Source organism: Melozone crissalis, unplaced genomic scaffold (genome assembly GCF_028551555.1).
Source record: "Melozone crissalis strain CALT ecotype California unplaced genomic scaffold, PUWL_Pcris_2 ptg000139l_1, whole genome shotgun sequence".
NCBI classification, from domain to species: domain Eukaryota; kingdom Metazoa; phylum Chordata; class Aves; order Passeriformes; family Passerellidae; genus Melozone; species Melozone crissalis.
The window spans coordinates 4,610,162-4,633,707 of NW_026535912.1; the positions used below are offsets into that span (position 1 = coordinate 4,610,162).

Consider the following 23,546-nt stretch of genomic DNA (forward strand, 5'->3'; position numbering starts at 1 on the left):
GGCTCCTGTGCCCTTGTGCCAAGGCCTGCGGTGCCCAGGCCATGCTGGCTGCACCCAGAGCTGTGCCCAGAGCTGCCCATCCCTGCTGCCAAAGGCACAGAGCAGGAGGGCAGCACATGTGCCCAGCCTGCAGCCAGCCACGGCACTTCCAGCCCTCAGCAGCTGCCCGGAGCAGGATGCTCCTGTGCTCGCTGCCATCTCCCAAAAGCTCTGATCCCACCCTGCCAAGCACACAGGGAACCCACCTCACACCACCCATGGCTGGAAGAAAAGCTGCTCCCAAACCATGGCCTCAGCCTTCTCCAGGGGCACGGCCCATCCACACCACAGCTGCTCCCAAGCACTTCCCCATCCACACTGGACCACCTGGAACGCTTCCTCTGGAATAACAAACAACACATTATTGAAAAGAGTTTAGAGACAAAATGGGAAAACAAGAAAATTGGTAAAAAGTCTTATCTCTGTCAGGGTCTTGAGGAAGGCCCAACCCCTGCATGCCAGGGAAAAACCCAGCCATGGCTGTGGGAAACCCACACTTTCTCTCTTCCCCTCTGCACTGCCCCCCAAAATCACGGTGACCCCAAAGCAAACAAGGGCAGTGGAGCAGCCCAAGCCCTTCCTTGCCTGCACAGCAAAGCAGCTCTGCACAGGTTCTGGAGTCCCACCTCTGCTCCCAACATGGGGCTTTGTTTGTGTCGGGCTGGCTGCCCCAGCCCCAGCCCCAGCCCGGGGCACGGTGGGTGCTGGGGGCTGTTGGCAGGGCCAGGAGCCCAATCCCATTTCGTACCCACCCCAGCCCATGCCCCACCCTGCCAAAAGCAGCTGGGCAGCCACTGAAGAATGAGTTGCATCTGCCCCAGCAAAGGGGGAGCCTTTGGTTCCCCGCCACGCTGGGTTATGCCCAGATCTGGCAGAATTTCCCGGGTGGGACTCATCTGCAAATTCCCTGTGGAGTTTGGCTTTGAAGAAGGTGCCAGAATTAAAGTGCACCACCTTCAGCCTCCAGTGGCCAGGCTGAGGAAGAGCTTGTCATCCTTGATGTCACCCTCGCTGTCTCCAGCAGCAGCAGCAGCAGCAGCAGCAGCAGCAGCAGCAGCAGCATCCCCACCCGGTACAGCTTCTCCAGGGGCTCCTTCTCCTTCCCTGGGGGCAGACCAGCCTCTCAGGGCTCTGCCCAGGGCCCCAGCTGTCAGGGAACCAGGACAAGCAAAACCAGCTGGGATGGCGGCCACCAGTGCTGGGCAGAGCAGCTCAGCTCCAGCACAAGGGCTGCGTGCTCCCATCCCATGACCCTGGTGCAGTGACACAGGCAGCACAAAAAGCTCTCGGTTCCTTTGCTTCTCATTGCCAAGGCATATGTGGAGCAGGAACTTACCAGGGCCATGGATCAAAGTGTGCCTGTGGCTCTCTCCCTTCTTTTATGGCAGAGGAATATCCCACATCCAAGGATCACAGAACAGGTCTTCCAGTGTGGGTCTGTCCAAGGAGTTCACGGATAAACACCACCTGATCAGGTCTTTGCACTCTGGGAAGAGAAAGCAGAAACTGCCGGTCAGCCAGAGAAGGCTCCTGTCTGCTTTGCCCCCCTATTCCCACGCCCAGGCCATGCTGGATGTGCTCAGAGCTGGGCCTAAACTTTCCCATCAATTCCCTGTTTTGGAGGAGAGCAGGACATGTGCCACCTCCTCAGCAGCTGCCAGAGCAGGATGCCCACTAGCCCGCTGCTGGCTCCCAGCACTGGGATTCCCCCCATGCCCAGAGAAGAGGATCCACCTTGAGAGAGCCCTTGTGGCAGTGGGAGCTGGCCCCAGCTGAGGTTCTGGCCCCTTCTGAAAGGGTGCTCCCCGCAGACCATCTGGTGCAGTAGGATGCCCAGGGACCAGACTGTTGCTGCCTCGCCATGGTACCAGCCAAAGTCGTTCCATTCCGGGGGGCTGTAGGACAGTGTTCCTATGGAATACAGATGGAGTTCATCAGGGGGATGCTGCTGCTCCCAGAGCCTGGCCCCAGCATCCCTGGGTGTGCGGGGGCTGCATCAGGGGCACACAGCGTGACCACTGCCCTCTCGCCAGCATCTGGGACTTGTGCACAAAGTTAGGGTTGGAAAAGAAGCCTCTGGTGTTGGAAGAGGGCAGCCCTGGCTAGGCCCGACCATGACATGCAAAGGAAAAACCCACTCCATGCTGGGGAAAAAACATGCCCTTATCCTCCCTGCCTGCATTTCCCCAAAAATAATATGAAGCCAAGGGAAACAGGGCGAGTGAAGCAGCCCAAGCCCTTCCTGTCATCTGCATACCAAAGTGGCTGGGGCAAAGGTTCCGCCCTCCCTCTCTGCTACCCCAACCCACGGGGCTTTTGGTTGGGCTGGCTGCCCCGGCCCAGCCCTAGTCCTGGGCAGAGTGGCTGGCAAAGGCTGCCAGCAGGGCTGGAAGATGGCTGCCCACCCAGCCCTGCTCTAAAGCAACCCAGCTGAAGATTCAGTGTCCTGACTGGCAGCAAAAGGGAGAATCCCCGCTGCCACAGCCAGCTTGGGCTGGGAGATGTTGGGCCATGAGATGTCAGCAGCGAGAGCACAGCCCTCTGCAGGCTCACCTGCAAAGTGAGTGTAGACTGTGTCCTGCAGGTAGGTGCCACAGCCAAAGTCAATCAGTTTGGCCTGCCCGGTGTCCAGGTCAACCAGGATGTTCTCTGGTTTGATGTCGCGGTGCAGGACCCCGCAGCTGGTGCAGTGCCGCACGGCCTCCAGCACCTGGCGGAACAGCTCCCGTGCCACCTCCTCAGGCAGGAACCGCCGTGCCCGAATGAAATGATGCAGGTCCTGACACTGCTCTGGCCGCTCCAGCACCATCACGATGCAGTTGGGGAGCTCGAGCCACTCCAGCAGCTGGACCACACCGGGGAAGCCAGTGGACACCCTGGCCAGCAGAACAATCTCCAGCGGGGCACTGGTGCCGTCGGGCTGCGGGAGGAGCACGATGCCGTCAGTGGGGCCGGTGCCGTGCCAGGCCTGGGGAAGCCCTCAGCCAGCCCGGGATGCTCTGCGCCCTGCGCTGGCCCCACGCCCGCTCTCTCTGGGGGCGTCCTGGTGGCTCCCACCGTGCCGGGCGCCGGCTCATCCCCGGCCGGCAGCCCCGGCTGCTGGCCCCGCTCACTCACCAGCTCGCCCCAGTGCCGGACGCGGTTCCGTGGCACCCTTTTGATGGCCACCTGCAAGCCAAGGGCAGCAGCGGGGTGAGCTCGCCGCCCGCACTGCGAGCCCCATCCTCCGCCCTCCGCCCTCCTCCTCCTCCATCCCCTCCTCCTGCGCCCGCCGCCGGCCCCGCCGCTCACCGGGGCGCCGTCCGAGAGCCGCGTGGCCGCGAAGACTCTGCCGAAGCCGCCGCGCCCCAGCAGCGATCCCAGCCTGTACCGCTCCTGCAGGGCCTCCTGCGCCGTCCCTGCGGGCGGGACGCGGCTGTCAGCGCTCGGCCCGGGGCCAGCAACGGCCCCCGAGCGCTCCTCACCCGCCCCGGGCCGGCCATGCCCAGGCGTTCCATCTTCGGAACGCGGCACGGGAGGCTCGGGGCTGGCGGCCGCGCTGCCGAGCGGCGGAGCTCGGGCCGGGGAAGCCGCAGCGGAGGCGGCGGGAGCGGCCGCGCCGCCTGTGTCCTCCGCGGGCCGCGGGAGGAGCCGGGGCCGGGGCCGGGGCCGGGGCCGGGGCCGGGGCCGGGGCCGGGGGCGGGGCCGGGGGCGGGGGCGGGGGCGGGGCTGGGGCTGGGGCCGGGGCCGGGGTCGGGACTTGACCCTGCGTCGGGTCCGGGGCCGGGCTCGGGCCAGGCGGAGGCAAAGGGCGGCGATGCCGCCCCGGCCCCAGGCACTGATGCCCGCCCAGCAGCGCCACCGCCAGTACAGCCTGAGCCGGGCGGAGGCGAGACCGCGGCGGGACGGCCGGGGCCGGGCACGGGGCAGCCCCGCCCGGGGCCAGGGGCGGGCCGGGGCCATGGCCGAGCCCGGCAGGGGAGAGGGAGGCGGGGAGAGGAGAGGGACGCTGGGCAAGGGACCCCGAGAGTAGGGTGCCCAACAGCGGGAAAGGGAGAGAAAGAGAGAGAGAGAGAGAGAGAGAGAGAGAGAGAAAGACTATTCAAAATTATCTGTTTTGCTGCTGCTGCCGCTACTGCTGCCGCCGCTGCTGCTGCCGCCGCTGCTGCCGCTGCTGCAACTGAAGCACCGGGGCCGTTCGTCCCCGTGTCTGTTCCCCATTCGCCCCACGAGCCCCACGTTCGAGCCCCGCGCGCCCCGGGGACAGCCCCTCCGTCTGTCCAAACACGGGAACTTTGCAGCGCTGAGCCCAGATGCAGAGCCCTGACTCCTGCACACTGGCACAGCGATCCCCTCGCTTGCTGCTGAGCATTGTCCTTGCTGAGGGTCAGACACTGTCGGGGCACCTTCCCTTGGGGTAGGATTCCTACCTGACCCAAACACTGCACTTACACCTCCAGTGTTGCTTTCCTGTGTGGAAAGGAAAACTGTGTGTAGCTCATGGGATTTTAGAGTGTCTAAAACTTGCCAAGTCACAGATTTTAGAGGTGAGGTGCATTTGGAATGAATGGGATGGAGAAGCAGTGCAACATGGAAAAGAGGAGCATAGAATAAATAGAGGAAAACATCTTGGATTGTTTCTTTCATTTTCATTTCCCTTCTGGAAAGCTGTTTCAGTTTTCCAGGAATCATCTTCTGTCTGCTCTTCTCAAGAATCTCTCATGGAGAACAAGGTTGAGCCTCTGTCACAAGATTTGCCACCAGCTGCAGCTTCTCTTAGCTTTCCACAGTGCACAGTGTGTGCAGCAGGACTTTTGCAGCAAAGCAGAACAAATGTTAGGAGAACTTTACATGTCCGTTCTTTTCCTGCTGGGCTGGGGAGTTGTGCCACTGGTGAAGTTTTCATTGTGACTGTTTGTGCTGGTTTCAGGCAAATTTTGGAAGGAAACCTCCAAAAGGGGTCAGTCTAGAAAGCAAGTTCCAGTGGCCCCTCCCCCTTCTAGCTGAGGAAAAGACTTCCCTCCAGAGCGGGTTTAAACAATTCCAAGAAAAAGGAAAGTCACAGTCCGAGGAACTTCTCTGCCCCAGCTAGCTAAAACCAAATTGCTAGACCTGGGCTGTGAAGGCATCAGGAAATTTCCAAGTCTGGGCACTGGCGGTCCCAGCAAACACCAGATCTGGATGATGCTGGTGCCAGAACCTGGAAATACCCAAAGTTTGGCTTTCTGTGCCAGCAAATCCCTGGACTTGGGCTGTGCCAGCACCAGGAAGTTTTCAGATCTGGGTGCTGGCGCTGCCAGCAAACACTAGATCTGGGTGGTGTCATTGCCAGTGACAGAAATCTGCCAGATTTGGGCTCTGCTGGCACCGGGAAATTTCCAAATCTGGGCACTGGTGCAGCAAACACAAGATGTGGGTGGTGCCAGACCCAGTAGCAGGAAGCTGCCACAGGTTTTAGCTTTCTGTGCCAGCAAATTGCTGGACATGGGTGGTGCTGGAACAGGGAAATTTCCAGATCGGGGCACTGGCAGTGCCAGCAAACACCAGCGAAACCTTCTGGTCCTCGTCCGGACCGTTGACCAGTGGTTTCCCTGAGAACCAGCTCTGGCCACTTTACAGACAGAGACTGCTTTCATCTGGTTGTGTGGAAACAGAACTTTACTGAAGGCAAACACAACAAACAGGATGGCGTGCACAGTACAGAGAGCGAAGCAGAAAAAAGCCTGGGTCCAGGATCTAGCAGGGATATTTATACATTTATTTATGGGGAGGGGTTAAGGTGGGATCTGAGGGAAGGATCCAAGAGGAAGGAATGATTAAGAATATTACAATTTTGGGGCAAAAAGTAACCAATGGTAGCAAAGAGAACTCAGAACTTTCTAGTAACAATCTGCATAACTGAACAAGAGGATTATGGGCGGGAGCTCCTGCTCACCCTAAAGAGGGTTTTCCCAAAGCCTTAAGCCGAGGTCTCCTTCTTTTAAACCAACCCAAACACAGCAGATCTGGGTGCTGCCAAGTTTGGGCTTTCTTTGCCAGAAAATTGCTGCCTTTGGGTTTTGCTGGCATCAGGAAATTGCCAGATGTGGGCACTGGCAGTGCCAGTGCACACCAGATCTGGGTGGGGAATGTGCTGGCACCGGGAAATTGCCAAATGCGAACCTTCTCTGCCAGCAAATTGCTGGAATTATGCTGTGCAGGCATCTGAAAAATTCCGGATCTGGGCACTGGCGGTGTCAGCAAACATGAGATTGGGTTGCTTTAAATCCCTTTTAAATCCAGGTATTTGCTTGATTTAGGCTTTCTTTGCCAGCAATTTGCTGGAATTGGGCTGTGCCAGCACCAGGAAATTGCCATGTTTGGACACTGGCAGTGCTGGAAAACACCAGATCTGGGTGGTGCCGGCCCCAGGTATTTGCCAGCTTTTGTATTTCTGTGCCAGCAAATTGCTGCACTTGGGCTTTGCGAGCACTGGGAAATTTCTGCATCTGGGCAATGGCAGTTCCGGGCAACACCAGTTTGTGAGAGCTGAAATGAGGGATGTGGGACTCCAGGCGGCTCTTCAAAGTGCAGTTTATTGTATCCAAGGTGATACAGCAGTCCAGAGTCATGGGTGACAGAGCTGTGCTACAGCTGTCAGCTCCAGCTGCAGGCCTGGAGACCCTTAGTTTAGGTTACAAATGCATTATATACTTTTCTTTGCTGAGCATCTTCACACAATAGAACCAATCTATACATTAATTTTTACCTATAGCCAATCATAACTACTATCATTACCATATTCATGTTACTATTCTCCAATCACTAAAAGTTAGTACATTACAGTTTAAGCTAAAAGTTGTTTTCCAGTTTTCTTGCAGTGGAAAATTCTGAGACCTTTTTTCTACTTGCAAAATTTGCTGACTTGTTTGCCTGTGCTATCTTTCTGCTTGGTAAAATCTTCTTGTTTGAGGTGGGCTTATCCTTTGCTCTAAGTCAGAAAAACCCCTTCTAACTAACACTTTACCTTCTTAGCTATCCAAAAAGACTGGCTCATCAATTCTTTTCTTTTATATCAAAACTTGCTTTCATTTATATTCGTCTTCAGACATTACATTCAAAAATCTTTCAGCCAAGCATACATATCTGTGAGACTTTCTTGTCAAACTGCATCCCTGTATAGTGGTCAAGTGCTTGAGGCCAGGAGCACCTGGACAATGGGGACAGTTCTTTCCTATAGGAAGGAAATCACAGAACTCCAGGGTTTTGAAGGCACATGAGAAGCAGTCCCCAGAGGCCAAGGCAAGCCAGACCTGTCTGTCCTTGCAGCTTTTGTCTGAAAGCAACCCTTGGATATATGGGGAGTTTTGGGGTGGAATTCCATTTCAGCCATGGGTTCCTGGACAGGAATGACAGGTCTCCATAGAGGGGCAAGGGCCCCTCACAGCTGCTCATGGTCCCTCACAGCCCCACATGGCCCCTCACAGCCCCTCACGGCCCCTCACAACCCCTTGTGAGATGCAAAGCTGTGTTTCGTGTCAGGTACAAACAGGCAACGTGTGTACTTGTGAATGAGAAATGTGTGGATACCGACAATGGGATAGTTGTGAATTCTAGTAATAACTGAGGAAAATAAAGCATGGAAAAAGACTTTTGAACCTATCTTTTGTTTGCAAATTAACCCTAGTTGATTTAGGTGCATTTGAATTAAAGTGTTATAGATGTTGCTTTTTGCGTGCATTTAATCCATAAAGAGTTCTGCAATAATAACCTTTTGAAGTATAATTTTAGAATATTACTTGTATTATTGAAACTGTAGCTTTGGAATATATATAAAGGAAATATGCTTATCTCACGCCTTATTGAAGCAGAGAAAAACAGCTTGAAAAAGGAAGATGAACATCACCTCAAGGGTTTATGGTTTCGACCAAAGGGACGCTGGACATCACTGTTATGAGATTTAGAGTCTCTGCAATTAAAAGGTGGACACACATCTGGGGAGCTGGACTCCACCAGATGGAATTAGTCTTTCTTCTTTTGGAAACTGGACCGTCACCATCTGGGAATTCTCCTTTGAGATACATCCTGAGAAATTAAAATCACAATAGTTTTTAGAATTGTGATGTAATAATTTGGAATAAAAATTGCTGATGAGTAAAAGATTGGAAATAGAAACTGCTGAAAAAAACTGATGGGTACCCCTGTAAATACCTGTAACCATCAATTATCGGTGTGCAGTTGGAGGGAAAACTTCCCCCACTGTACCTGGCACTGTATTGCTCATACTTTACCATATTAAATAATAAATTGATTGCTGCTTGAATATTGGACTAGTCAAGCTTTTGATTCATAACACCCTCACGGCCCCTCACAGCCCCTCACGGCCCCTTACAGGCCCAGTCCTGGGGCTCCTCCCAGAGGAGGGGTCGGGCCCTGCTTGTTCGCCTTTCATTTCAGTCCCTTCATTACAGCAACAAGCAAAGAAAGCTGAAATGGAGCGTTTCCCCAGCATTTCCCTCGGGGTTAACTGCGGGCTGAAGCTCTGTGCTGGCGCTGGCCCCAGCGCCACCATCCCTGCAGCCGCCAGGCCTTTGCTGTCCCCCCGTGTCCGTTCCCTGTCCCCGAGTCCCGCCCGGCTCTGGCAGCAGCAGCAGCCGCAGCGCAGGGGGCGCCGGCCCGGCCCAGCCGGGGCTCCCGGCCAGGAGCAGCAGCAGCGCCGGCCCCTTCCCGCCTGCTCCTGTCTCGGCTCCCAAGGGCTTTTAACAGCTCAATTCTGGAGCAGAGCAGCCAGCACCCACACACAGCCCTGACTGCTCAGGGCCCACCTGTGCTGCCCTGAGCCAGCCCTCAGAGGAAGAAAGGATCGGGCTCCAGCGCTGTTTTCAAGGCTCTTTTACTCACCCTGAGCTGACAGCAGGAGGCTGCTGGTGCCTTTGCCTTGGGAATTCCAGATCACGGTTGCTCTTGGCCCTCTTCTGCTTGCCACCTGAATTTTATCAGTACAACTGCACTTGCCTCTTTCAATCACTGCTGCCCACTGTGCTTTTGTGATGGTGAACTCAGGGTTTTTGTCACAGGCATCATGATTAGCAGAGACTGAAATGCTCACAAGTCCTTGAGCACCAAGTCGAGGGGAATGAAAGCATCACAGACCACTTTTGCAGCACTCAAACACAGCCCTGCTGCTGGTGCTGTTGAAATAGAATCAACCTACAGAGACCATCACAGAAATTGCCTCTGGAGTGGCAAATCAAATGAAAAAATCCACCAGGAGAACGAAAATACTGAAGTTGGCTGGCTTCATTGCTTCCTCGGAGCAGCAGAAAATGGAGATGCCCAGAGGTATCTTGCACTGCTGCTGATCCCAGTTGGAGCCCTGCCCTCTGCAGAGTCCCAGCGGGAACCTGAGCCCAGCCCAGGGAGCTCCCAGAGTGTCCTGGAGATTCTTTCTGCATTCGATCAGGCTTGCATTCCCAGCAAGTCCCCAACAAAACCTCCTGTTTTCTTGGGTTAGAACAGGCACAATGAAAAACTCAGCAATGGCACAACTGTCCAGCCCACAAGGAAAAGAAAGGACAAGTTGTCAAGGAATCCAAACATTTGTCTTGCTTTGCTGCAGAAGTCGTGCTGCTCACGGTGTGGAAAGCCAAGAGAAGCTGCAGTTGGGGGCACATCTTGTGACAGAAGCTGCACCTCGTTCTCCAGGAAAGGTTCTTGAAAAGGGCAGACAGGAGCGTGGAGAAGATTCCTGGGGAAGTGAAACAGCTTTCCACAGGTGAAATGAAAATGGAAAGTGTTATGTTTGTCCAATTATCTCATCATAAAAAAACCCAATAATATTAAAAGTAATAGCAATTTTAATTGAATAGTTAAAATAAAAAAAAAATTAAAATTTGATACAATATAATTTGATAAAAATAAGAGATAATTTGGTTCCAATAATAGCGCATAAGCAAACGATAACCGCGGGGTACGGAGGGCAGAGTTCTGGGACTCTTGCTACCTCACGTACAAGCTTGCCAAGTGAAAATCACCCCTTATATGTCCTGTGTCAGTACCATCTCTTCTCATTTTCGGTTCATCATATCTCTATCTCCGCCCTCATTACCACCCTTATCACGCATGCGCCACCACTCGATTTGGTGTTCACACAAGTCTTTGGGGGTCGTTTTGAATGAAGACCTCTCCTCTTCCTCTTTGTCTTTTAATTCACCTTTGGGTTACACATGCGCATCAAGCCAGTACAATGTAAGCCAAGACTAACGTATCACTGCATCTACATATCAAGGCAATAAATCCCTTCTAATTAGCATTTTCTGGTACCCAACCAGGTTCTTGGTAATTTTTAGCAACTGTATCTTCAGCTCATTTCCTGTGGTCCTTGAGAACATCTGCTGGGGGGGAGGGGGAATGGAGCCCCTCCTCTCCCTCTCTTCTTTGGCATTTAACTATTTTATTATTCTCAAATAATAATTACTGTATCATTATTGATTACTGTTTCAATCTTTATCAGCACAAATCATACCTATTTATCACAAATCTCTCATTTCTCTTTTTGATCATTATGATTCGTGCTGCATTTAAAAAGCTGTGCCCTGATGTCTTTTATATTTTTCAGAATTTTGGTTTTCTTGTTGTCTCTTTTCAGCTTCAAACTTTTCTAGCATTTCTATTACTGCTTCTAGTCTTTCACACTTTCAAGTTTAGTTAGCATGTCCTGGTCTATTTCAATCTTTTTAAGTCCTTTTTGTCTTTAACAGGGGTCGATTTAGCTTTTAATACCATTATAGATCTTGGTTTTACTTTTTCTGCTGATTCTGAATCTAAAGACATTGTTGAAATTTGCATCTTTTGAATCACTGAGTGAATTAGCCTAATAAAATACAAAATCATACAAGGCAGAAACATAAGTCCTAGAATTGAGCATAACAACATGAATTCTAACATTTTCCTCCAAACACTTCTAAAGAGGTTACCCCACCAATCTGTTTTCAAGATTGAATTCCACTTTTGTACCGGCACATGAGCTACTCTTTTAATCTTTTTTGCAAGTTCTGTGATAGCTTCTCCATAATTATTAATTTCTACATAGCACTCAGATTCATTAAATCTCCTACAAACTCCTCCTTCTTTTGCTAACAGATAGTCTGGGGTGATCCTGTTTTGGTACACAAACACCCACATTCATGTATATTGCCTGGCCAACATTTTTAAAGCATCAGAGGTGCGATTTGACACCACCTCTACTACTGCTTGGAGCCTTATTAATCGATTCAACAGATAAACTGGGGTCCTATATCTCCATGACCCATCCTGAGCTCATGTTGCTGGGTCATAATATGCTATAATTCGTTCTGCAGGCTATTTGTCCTCCCCCCAGTTTTGATTCCCTCCTGCTGTTGGAAAATTTAAATTCAAATCTCCTTTATTCCACTGCAGGGTTTCATACAGTGGAGTTCCTAGCACATTGCTCCTAGACCTCAGTAAAACAAAGAAGGAGGGTTGTATTACTCCCAAAGTACAAGTTCCTCCCCATTTTTGAGATAACTCACTGTATGCCCGTTGCCCACAAATTTAATATATCCCATCTGGGGCTTTCCATTTCTTATCAGTTTTCTCAGGTTGTTCCCAATAAGACCTCAGGCCGTTGATGGACTGGTAGGGGTTAGCTCCAGGACTTCTGTACCAGCATACATTAATCTGTTCATCTTATTCACAATTTATTTCTTTTATTGGTCCCCAATATCCAATGGGGTTTTCAGGTCGCCAAATTTTTGAATGATTATCCATATTAACCACCAACGTGGATTGACAAGGAGTATGCCCTACTATTTTATTAAATTTCCTTCCTTCTCAAGTTATACAAATGGTTCCAATTACTTGATGGCTTAAAATCCATCCTTCAGGTCTCTTCAATGTTCCAGAAATTTGGGTGTGGTTCTACTTTCAAAATTGCTCTGGAACTAAGCTCTCACTTTTCTACGGCCATCTTTTAGCCATTTTTTAGACCTCTACAAATCTCACATTTGGATAATTCCAATTCTGTAGCAATCCTTTGCATCAATCCTACAAACCGATTCTTATTCAAGGCTGGCAAATTCCAATCTTTGTAGTACTGTTTTAGCTGTTTATATAATTTAGCTAATTCTGTTGACTCTTTTCTCTTGTTCTTTCTTCTATTCCCCTTTGTTTCTTTTTTTTTCTTTTATTTTCTTTTTCAATTTTTCTTTTAGTGCCCGGCCTCCTATTCTTATACTTGGATCATCTTTATTATGATTTCTTTCAAAACAAAAAAACCTTTCATATTGAGGGCCAATCTGATTACTAGGGGGATAAAGAGCTCGTCCATTATATCCCAATTTTTTTTCTACTCAATACATCTTTCCTTCCTTAATACAAACATCTATAACACTGCTGCGATTGTAGCAGGCAGAACTAGCATATGGGTGTGTTACAAACACAGATTCCACCTTGTCCTTAATCCACACAGGTTGATGACAATAGCCACAAATGTTGAAATTGCTGGGACTTGGTTTTTGCCTTGTTTGCTTTTTCATTGCTGAAACTCTGTCCAGTGTGGCTTTCTGGCTTTGGCCAACTGCCCAGGGTACCAGAATGATCACAGTGAAAATAATCCTCAGGAAATCTACCATTTTACCTTTCTCAAGGCCCCTTGGGTTGCAGCCAAGGGCCGAGATGCCAGTCTTCTCGGTAGCAAAGGTAATATCCCGGCATCTAGTCACCGGTGCTTTTAGTATTTTTGGTACCCATAGCCCCACAGAGTTTGCTTGTCTCTTTTTAAATGCCGTTTCCCAGTTCTAGCTGGTTAAGAAGCAATAATTAAAACAAAAAGAACAGGGAAAAGATTAGGCCGGAATACCATAAACCTGTATTTTCCAAAATTTCAGGGATGTGCCAACTACAAGAAGATTTTTATAATTATTTTGTGCTTCAGGGGCGGGGAATGCATTAAGTCACCATCTCCAATAGGCACACTCGCGGCGCCAATGTGCCCCTGGAATGCGCCTATGATGTGGTGTATAGACTTCTTCTCCGCCACAACTATCAATTTTGAGACACTGGTCTATAATATTATGAGTTGCTCGTTCTCTTATTTGTGCTATAGCAAATATAGCAAGAACCAATTGATCTAAGTTTTCTATTAATCTAATTGCTGCTGGAAGGGTCTCATCTCCCAGTCTCAAAGGTATCTCAAAAAAAATTATTAACAATACGTTCTATAGTTAGCGGGCTAAATACATAACCATAGCAAAGCAAGCAAATAAATTGTCTCTTCTTTTCTTCTCTCTTACTTTCCACCATGAGTTAAAGCAAAGTGTGCAAACAATACATATTCAGGGATGACACTTTAAACCATGTTTACTGCATTCCCAATGTTTTACTTGTCTCTGCTCTCTTTCAACAACAGCTGTTATCAATCGCAGTTTCTGGAATTGCAGTTCTGTAATCAATTCTAATAATGTTGCTGGTGCAGGACCCTGAAGGAGATCTTCAATCTTTTTAGGCCGTTCCCACTGATTCAGAAAGTCTTTTATTCTTTTTCCACCGGCGTTCTTCTGCCTCTGAGCTCAAGGGAATTGCGGTTAGCAGCCATCCAGGATGCCTAGTTCATTCTTAATAAATCAGGGTTAATATAAATCAACTTAAATCCCACCATATTATCACATTCTTGGAATTTCATGTTCCAACAATATTTTAGCTACAGTTTGAACTGTAGCCCGAGCTGCTGGAAATGCTTTAACCCACTGAGTTAATTCATCTGTTATAACTAACAAATATTTCCACCGACCCACTTTAGGCAATTCTATAAAATCAACCTAGATCTTTTCAAATAGCTTGTAGGCTCTTTTGCATCCTCCAGAGGGAGGGGTTTTTAACACTTTCTTTTTTACTTTTTGACAGGTGAGACACCCCTGGGTAATTTGCTTTCCAATTTCAAATATCCTTTTATACCCATAAAATTTTAAAAAGTGATCACAAAAGGCTCTTGTTCCCCAGTGTGTCCGTCTATGCAAGTTATCTAAGATCTAATGTGCCACTGGTTTTGGCATCATAATCCTGCCATCAAGAAAAACTCACTTTCCCTCCTTAAATGTTGCTCCTAATTTCTCTATAGTTGCCAGTTCTGCTAGCGGAAGGGAAAGTGTCTCCTGCTGAATTTCTATTTTTTGTAAGATCATTATTTCAGTATCTCTTTTTCTTAAGGTCACTCTTTTTGCTTCTTCATCAGCCAAATTATTTCTCTGACCCTAATATCCCTCCCTCTCTGGTGTTCCTTTACATGAACTACTGCTATTTTCTTTGAGCCTTTTAAAGCTTCAAGTATCTGAATTATCAATTCCCCATGTACTAACCCTTTCCCTTGAGTGCTTATAAGTCCCCTTTCTTTCCAAATTTTTCTAAAAGTATGTACTACGCTAAAAGCATATTTGGAGTCTGTATAAATAGTCCCTTCTTGCCCTTTTAGCATTAATAATGCACAGAGTAATGCATACAATTCACAGGCTTGTGCTGACCAGGAGGGACTAAGGGGACCAGACTCCTTTACCCTCAACTTTTTCCCACTACACCTGAATGCCAACCCGTGTCATTAATTTCTAGATTATCTTCTTCAGTTAAAGAATAAATTTTAAGTTTTCCTTCACAGGGTTTTATCTGTAAATTTAAGGCTATTATTAGATCTCTGCCTAACAAATTATTCTTGGCCTCTGATATCAACAGTAAATCATTTACTCCAAATTTGTCATCTCTTTTAATTTGCACTCCTTTTATTACAGGAACAGGGAAAGCTTCTCTCGTAATTCCGATTACTGAAACTCGCTCACGACTTATCTCACATCCCTGGGGTAATTTTGTCACTGTCGACTGAGAAACTCCTATATTTACTAAAAATATAACTTATCAAGGGCTCTTCTGGTGGCGTTTCTGTCCCCTTCATTAAACAGAGCCCCTGACCTCCCGGAAAAGTTTCCTCATCATGCTGTTTCTTCCCGCAACTTTTTTTGTAGGTGCTCCTTTTTATAATAGTAAAAACAGGTGGGTCCTGCACCCCTCAAGGCAGGGCAAGAATTTCGTAAGTGCCCTTTCTTGTGGGGGAAAAAACACACAGGTCCTGTGTTCTTAAAAATAGATCCTGACATCTGCAGTTTGTTTTTCCCTGCGGATTTTTTTTCTTTTTTTTCTTTTTTTCTGTATTCAAAGCTGCCTGCATTTCTCTAACTGCCACCACCAAAATTCTGTCATCTGCTTTCTGCTTTTTCTCATCTCTGTTCACACACACCCTTTGTGCTTCTCTCAGTAACTCCTGAAGTCCCCTGTCCTGCCAGTGTTCTAATTTTTCCAGCTTCTTCCTGATGCCGCCCCTCAGGACTCTAAAAGGCAGCATACTTACTCTCTTCCTGATTAACAGGGTCTTTTGAACTCACATACATATTTAGAGCCTGGCAAATCCAATCCTCAAATGATCTGAACTTGGGCCAATATAAATTATCTTTCCGGATCATTTCTTTTGTCCATTTAAACATGTAATACTTAACTATTTTCTGTTTACTTTTTCTCCTTTGGGATTCTCATTCATCCCAAAACCGTATCATCATCCCCAGTGGGCTGTCCTGAGGAATGCTCCCCCCCTGAGAACCCCCCTCATGGTTCCCAGATACCTCAAACCACTACTAATTTTTCCTACAATTCGCAGCCCCTGGGTCAAGGAACTTTTTCCCTGACCCATTTCTGGCGGCAACAAACTAAGAAATTCCCGGTACCAGGAGAGTCTTAGTTTCCCACACTCACCTCGTGGCTCAACTTCCTCACTTACTACTCTGCCACACTGACTTTTTAATCTACCTGTTCCACTCCTATCTCTCCCTCTGCAATCTACTTGTTCCACTCCTATCTCTTCCTCTTTCTCAGTCTATTAGCCCCGTCCTCTCACCATCTAATCACATACTAAATTGCCTGCTACCAACCCATCCAAAGAAATTGAACCTCTTCATTCACTCTCTCAGTCTCCCTACTGAGTCAATCCCTCCTGCCCAAGGACCTTCCCACAGGTGCCTGGACCAGGGATCCCCTCCTTCCCCCTGGGTCAAACCCTCCCGGGGTCCCCACTCATTCACTTTTCTTTCATTTCCCTCCTTTCCCGGCCGGCCTCCTCTCAGACAGCGCGAAAACGCGGTACTGGGAGGTCCCACTCGCTTCGGGGGTCCGGGACTGCCCAGCCCCCATCTCAGACACTCCACACACACTCACACATGCATACAGCCGCCCCCCAACGCAAAACCTCATGATATTCACAGCCTCCTTTTCTCACAAGGGTCTTCGTGCACAAAGCAGTTTTCTATGGGTACTCTCTCTCCTACAAGCCGGCACTCTGATGGGAGCCTCTCTTGCGCGCTCTTAAAAACTAATTTGCTTATGCATTATTGTAAAAAAGACTCTCTTTTCCCAAGGGAGAGTGGTCTAGCCTTGGGACCACTTAAAAGTCTGGTGGGGAGCTCCTTCCAAGAAGCTATCTGCCTCCCCGGATTTAAAAAAGTCCCGGGTATCGGCACAAAAATTGTTACGTTTGCGCAATTATCCCATCATAAAAAAGCCAAACAATATTAAAAGTAGTAACAATTTTAATTGAATAGTAAAATAAAAAAAAATTAAAATTTGATACAATATAATTTGATAAAAGTAAGAGATAATTTGGTTCCAATAATAGCGCATAAACAAACGATTACCGCGGGGTACGGAGGGCAGGGTTCTGGGACTCTTGCCACCTCACGTACAAGCTTGCCAAATGAAAATCACCCCTTATATGTCCTGTGTCAATACCATCTCTTCTCATTTTCGGTTCATCATATCTCTATCTCCGCCCTCATTACCACCCTTATCACGCATGCGCCACCACTCGATTTGGTGTTCACACAAGTCTTTGGGGGTCGTTTTGGATGAAGACCTCTCTTCTTCCTCTTTGTCTTTTAAATCACCTTTGGGTTACACATGCGCATCAAGCCAGTACAATGTAAGCCAAGACTAACGTATCACTGCATCTACATATCAAGGCAATAAATCCCTTCTAATTAGCATTTTCTGGTACCCAACCAGGTTCTTCGTCATTTTTAGCAACTGTATCTTCAGCTTGTTTCCTGTGGTCCTTGAGAACATCTGCTGGGAAGGGGGCGGGGGGGAGGTGTAGTAAACCCCTCAGCTTTAGCCAGGGCCCCTTGGAGAATAGAAAGCTGACACAGCGGCAAAGAAGTTTCCTGTCTCCAGGGACATCCGCCTTGTACCTTATCCCTATAGCCATGTAAGGCAATATGTTGTTAACCCTACTATTGGTCACTTATGGTCACTCTAACACCTTTGCCATTAGTCAGGATTGGATCCGGGCCAAGGGTATAAAAGTAGCATACTGTACCCCTACTAACTCGGAAGAAGAAGAGCTGAGACCCTTCACGAACCCCTCCAATAAAGCCATACACGTGGAACAGCCAACGTCTTCTCTCTCTACTGTCTGCTGGAGCCTTAGGCCAAGGGAAAAGCTACCTAGCAAGCAATGCTGAAATCACAAGAGCTGCCTAATCACTAAGAGCTGAATATTCCCTGCTTGCTAGGGCTGTCCTGCGGCCTTGGTCTGAGAGCGAGCTGGCTTCTGGCACCCAGTCCCCTTGGAGACTGAGCTCTGGAGCTGTAATAGCTTGCCTAGGATAAGACCAAGCAAGGCTCATTTTGGGGGGGGTGGAGCCCCTCCTCTCCCTCTCCTCCTTGGCATCACGACTTTTAACTATTTTATTATTCTCAAATATTAATTACTGTATCGTTATTGATTACTGTTTCAATCTTTATCAGCACAAATCATACCTATTTATCACAGTAATATATCTTGCTAATTCTGCACTTCGAGGAATTACTCAGGTCTGCAGTCTTTATTACACACCCTGTTCTAAAAGACTTTTATGCTATTTTCCCTCTCTCTGTGTTTTCACACTTGTTCAACAAGGTTTTCTTTCAAAGAATATTAATCACAATATCCCAAAGGATTAAAAAATGCTTAGGTATTTTTTCCCTAAGTATTTATTAAAGAAAACTAGTAATAAAAAAACTGTATACATGCTAGATAAAAAATACAAACATAAATAAACTTGAGAGTTCTCCCAAAAACCTTAAGAAAAAACCCCATGTACTCTATAAAACCCAGAGCATTCATCTACAGCATACAAAAATGGGCATGTTCTAGAAGAGAAAATTTGTGCAATGGTTCCGCACAGAATTCTATGCTTTCAAGCTTTTTGCCCTTCAGGGGCAGTGCCATCCTCTGAACTGTAATGCTCTGAGCATGTTCTGCTCACCAGGGCAGCTTTCTGCTCTGCCCTGGTACAGATCATCCTCCCAGCAAAGGGGGAGTGCAGCCACCACAACTCGCAGCACCTTCCCACATAGCAAGAACCTGAAGGGGAGAGATGGCTTTCACCAGCTGCTGCGGGTTCTAATAGTGCCACCTCACAGCTGCCGAAAGCCTGAATTTCTGTGTTGCAGTGTGTTATTGAGTCAAATGTTCTGTTATATAGTGACATGTTCAAGTGTTCTGCGAGTTATTACAGTTAGCTTCTCCCCTATGTTATGCTCTCCTAACCAAGTGTCCCTCGAGGAATCCCCTCCCTCCTCACCAGATTTTTCCCTGTCTGTCAAGACAACCCAGCCCCTTTGCCCCATCCATCAGCCCAAACCCTACCCTTTGCTCCAGAAAGTTCCCTGTCCCTCACCCTAAGATCCAATCCCTATGCCAACGCTCTCTCCTCCCCTTGTTCTGATTTGTTGTAGCCCTCAAAACCACACCCCAAGAGTCGCTTATTGGTTACTGTATGGTGTCCACCCCCTGTTTTGAAAGATTTTAAAAATCCGGTCACAGGAATGTTGGGGGGTTTTGCAACATTTGTTCCCTTTGGGAATTCTTGCCTGCACGACCTTCCCCCCGCCTCTCCTCATGAATTTGCTGCACTTTACACCGCAGAAGAGCCTCCTTTGCTTCCTTCACTCGGTCCTCCAGGGGTCTCTACTGCTGGCATTTGGCCTCGAGGTTCTGGCTCAGGCAAAACCCTATCCTAGCCAATTCCCCCCTCTTGCCATTGTCTCTGGAGCATCACAGAGCTAACCAGGGCTGCGGAGGGCAGTGACAGTGACCCATGGACTGGCATGTCACAGCCCCCAGAGCCACACCTGCCAGGCCACAAGCCCCAGCCCTGGTGCCCACTGCCGGCCTCAGGGGCTCCTGGGCATCCTCACCCTGAGTGCAAAGGCAGCCTCAGGAGCCCCCCAGGGCGCTCTGGATCCAGGCTGCAGACACCCTAAAGCCAGCACTGAAAGGGACATGGATGGGGACTGCAGCTGGATCTTCCAATGCTCACTGCTCCTGACTACTCTCTAAGTGAACCCAAACCTCATTGGCAGCACCTTGAGCACATTGACCCTGCTCGCCCATCCTGGAACGTGGTGTTCCCACATCCTGCACCAGCCCTTTGCAGGGAGTGACCAGCTCCCAGCTGCTCTGCTACCCTGGCCTTACTTTCTGTTTGCCAGCAATGAACTTAACGGATACACTCCTGAGAAACCTAGCACAACATTTGCTTCTCAGGAGCTCTTTGGCAAAAAGACTCCACTAATCCCTAGTTTTTGCACAGAGAAGGAGGTCCTGACAAAGCATGAGGCAGAGGCAGGGCTCTGGCATACAAATTCCTGAGCCGCAGGATTCCACCCATTGTTGTTCCTAGCTACTTTGCTGATATTTTAGAGCCAGTTCTGGACAAGGGCTGCTGCTGACAGGATAGGAAAACGTGGAGAAAAAAAGGTGCGGGAGGCAACAAAAAAAAAAACCAAGGGGGAAAACCCTTAGAAATACAGAGCACAACAGAAGTCCTTGGAGATGGTTCAATAGAAAATGCCACCAGCAGTGAGAAGAGCCCGAGGTTGCTCACTGCCACCCCAGGGGCTCCTCAGTCCCCTGCTGGTTTGTGTCTGATGCAGCCCTGCCTGGAAAGGACTCCAGGCTCTGGTGTTCCCAGCTTGCTCCAGGCTACATTCTTAGCAGCACTGAAAGAAGAGGTGAAACAAAGAGCCATTTTCTGTCCTGCCTGCAAACTCTTCTCCTTCAGTTCCACTGCCAGAGATCATCCCTCTGTCAGCTTGGCACTGTGCCTGCTGCATCCTCGTCCCTGTCCCTTGCATCAGCTTCTGCACATCATCAGCACTCGCTGTCCCACATGATGAACAGAGAGAGCTGTGTCAGAAGAGCAAGGAGTGCATTTTCTTGGCCTTTCTAACAGACACATGAAGCATGAGTCCAAATAACTTTGTTGTTTGTTCATGTCCTCCTTTTTGATAAGTCTTTTCTGCTTTAATGCAAAAGCCTCTTTTCATACGTGGATGGAATGATCTGGAATTGGCAGTTGCTTCAGGCTGTCAGGCACCATGGGAGTTTTCTCTTGTCTCTGATGAGGATTTGGTGAATTTTCCATTGGTCACTTGGTGTTGTCACCATGGGCTGAGCTCAGCGGCCGACTCTGCTGTCCCCAGGGGATGCATTGGGACGCAAAGCCCCTCAGGGCTGGAATTCGGGGTTGGGTGGGCTCGGAGCGCCCAGGGCCTGGGCCCGTGAGGAGCTGCTTCTGGTGCTGGCTGTGCTCAGCCCGCTGTGCCGAGCAGCCACGGCCATGGAGACACAGGCGGGAGCTGTGGCCGAGGCCGGCAGGTGGCCCGGGCCGGCTCGCAGCTGCGAGGACGCCGGCAGCCTGTGCCCTGAGGCCGAGGCTGTGGTGGGCGGTTTGCGGGCAGGGCTTTTCCGAGCCAGCGGTAATGTGCTGCCTCCCGTGTGAGCCCGGCTGCGGCAGAGGCAGGCGGGAGCGCGGCGGGGCCGGCAGCGGCGGGCAGAGGCCGCAGAGAGCAGCAGCCCGGCCGGGCCCGCTGCGGAGCGGGATGGAGCTGCCGGGCAGCCGTCGGCCGTGTCTGTGCGCACAGGGCAGGAGCAGAGCCCGCAGCAGAGGCAGGAGCCGCGGCAGGAGCCGGCCATAGCGGCAGCTCGCCGTGCCTGGGGCCACAGCCGCAGCTCTCCCCTGCCGGCCACAGCAGCGGCCGCTCGCCTCCGAGGCTCCGGCGCTTCCCGAAGACGAGGGGCCCGGCCCCCAGCACGCCCTGGAGCCCCGCAGCGAGAGGAGCCGCCGGCGCCGCAAAGGGCAGCGCAGAGGGCGCAGGGTGAGGAGGAGGACATGAGGCTCGCTCTGGGCCGCGCTGGGGCAGCTCTGCCCTGTCAGCCTTTGCCTTGAGCCCTTTGCTTCTTTTCCATGAGCCCTGATCCCCATCCTTGGCCAAGGGCCCCTGCAGCCCTCTGCAGGGCTGCAGGAAAAGCTGCCTCAGTCACAGAATCACAGAATCCCTGGCTTGGAAGACACTTTCAAGATGATCGAATCCAACCTATGGCCTAAAAAATACCTCAACTAAAGCACAGCACCGAGTGCCACATCCAGTCTTCTTTCAAAGGCTTGCAGGGATGGTGAGTCCACCAGCTCCCTGCAGGGGTCTGTCCCAGGAAGAACCAAGATAACACTGGGGCCTTCTACCCCCTGGCCCTTGGAGCTCTGGAAGTTTGTCTTTCTGCTTAGGCAAAGGCCATGGAAAAGGACTGGGAAAAGTAGTCACTAATCGAGTAGCCTACAGAGCTCTAAATTGATGTGCAAGGAATACAGAAAAGAGAGAAAAGAAAAAAGGCAAAACCAAAATGGCATCAGTCAAGTCTTGGGCATGAACACATAGCTGCAAAGGGTCTTCTCAGCCCTATTTCTTTGTATTTCTGGGAACCAGAGGAATCCTGCTTGAGCCTCTGGGGAGATGGGTTTGGGAGGTAAAAGTTCATGTCTTTTTTCTCCTTGGGGCAGCTCCTGTTGCTAGCATCAGCTGAGCCTCTCTCCAGCCTGATGCCTGTTCTGATTGTTGCAGCAAAAAAACTCAAGGCAGACAGAAGACACTGACACTTAGAGATGTGACTTTTTCCAGTGCCAGCTGGGAGTGGGAGTCAGAAGAAAAACTCCCAAAAGCACAACTCCATTGGAAGATTGCCTTCCTTTTCATTGCGTAAAGAAGCTCTAGATCCACTTGTGAATTGTCAGTTGTTTGTTAAGGATGGGAAGTTTTCTTTCATGATTTTTTTCATGTGGTTTGGAAGTGGATGAGGCTCTTGTTCATTCACAAACTCCAGACCAAAGTGCCTTTGGAAGATGGCCCACGTGGCAGTTTTTGCCCAGCCATGGTACTTGTGGATATAGAAAAGCAAGGGCAATGGTATTTGCAGCCAAAACCCAGCAAAGCTTGGCTCAGCCAAAACATCCTGGGGAGAGAGAGGCCTCCAGCTGTTCCTAGAAATCAGCAGAGTTCCAGCTAAATGGTTGTGTAGCACTAAGTGCAATCTCTTTGCCTGCATCAGAGCCTTGCTCAGCTGAAGAAGCAGAAGGATCAGCAAGGAGATCCCAAAGGCCCATCACATCATTTTGATTTTGTTCATCTTGTGTAAGTTTTCAACTAAACGTGTTTGCAGTTGAGCTAATGAGATAAAAAAAAAAGTAAATAGAGGCTTTACGGTGGGGCCATGATATTCCACAAGAGGAATCACCGATGTGCATTTCATTGGAGCTCTCTCAATCCTATTAAAGTATTGTAGCCCTGATTTAAAATAGGCTGATATGAACCAATTTGGAGAGACAGAGACTAAAATGGCGTATGGGGTTTTTTTTTAAGAGTGAGAAAAACTACCCAAAAGGTGTTGTTTTGTGACATTTTAAAATATACTACCTGAAAATTACCAACTGCAATAAATCAAGAGTTTAAAATGCAGTGTTTAGGTATATGAATAATTAAAACCCCAAAAATGTGAAGATATGAATGCATGTTTTCATAAAAATAATGAAATTATAGACCAAAAAATACATCCCCTGAACTACAATGCAAAGGCAGGTAGAACTGTACTTGAATGATCTCTTTTTAGATTGCTGGAGTTTTTTCCTTGTGAGGAGGAGCTAGGGTATTGCTGAAGAAAAGTGGCACCAGCAGGACGGGGCAGCATGCCGTGCTCCCTGCAGAGGCTGCCAGGGGCTGCCCGAAGAGCGCCCTGCTGCAGCCAGAGCCCTCCTGGCCTGGGGCCCGGGAGCAAAGGGCCAGGGCAGCCACCTCCTCCTCGTCCTGGCCCTGCCACCGCTCCCTGCTGCTGCTGCTGCTGCTGCTGCTGCTGCTGCTGCTGCTCTTGAGGGAAAGACACTCTCCTAAGGTCCCATGAACAAATGCACTTACACAGCCCTGGGAATGCCAGTGAAGGAAACCATGTGTCACATAATGCATGTGTGACCAGAGTCACCAAACACCACCTAAACATGGAATTGTTGCACCTCTCTAGGACAGGCAGAAATTTAAAGAATTAACTGGGGACTTGAGGGCAGAAGAGGCCGGAGGAGGAAAACAACTCTGAGGGGAAAAAAACCCACCAGATCTGGAGGAGAAAACAT

At 49.4% G+C, this 23,546-nt stretch overlaps 1 protein-coding gene across 1 annotated transcript in view; it reads right to left on the bottom strand.

Annotated features, from left to right (window-relative positions):
- Positions 1–1,837: 1,837 nt before the first annotated feature.
- LOC128948604 (serine/threonine-protein kinase pim-1-like) overlaps positions 1,838–23,546 on the bottom strand; it is a gene marked incomplete at its 3' end in the record, with an annotated part of 37,988 nt that continues 16,279 nt past the window's right edge. Inside the window, exons 2-5 of the mRNA XM_054293374.1 lie at positions 3,331–3,411; positions 3,157–3,207; positions 2,593–2,959; positions 1,838–1,950 (exon numbers count right to left, since the gene is read on the bottom strand). Of these exons, the coding sequence (XP_054149349.1) occupies positions 1,838–1,950; positions 2,593–2,959; positions 3,157–3,207; positions 3,331–3,411 (612 nt within the window). The remainder of the gene's footprint in view (positions 1,951–2,592; positions 2,960–3,156; positions 3,208–3,330; positions 3,412–23,546) is intronic.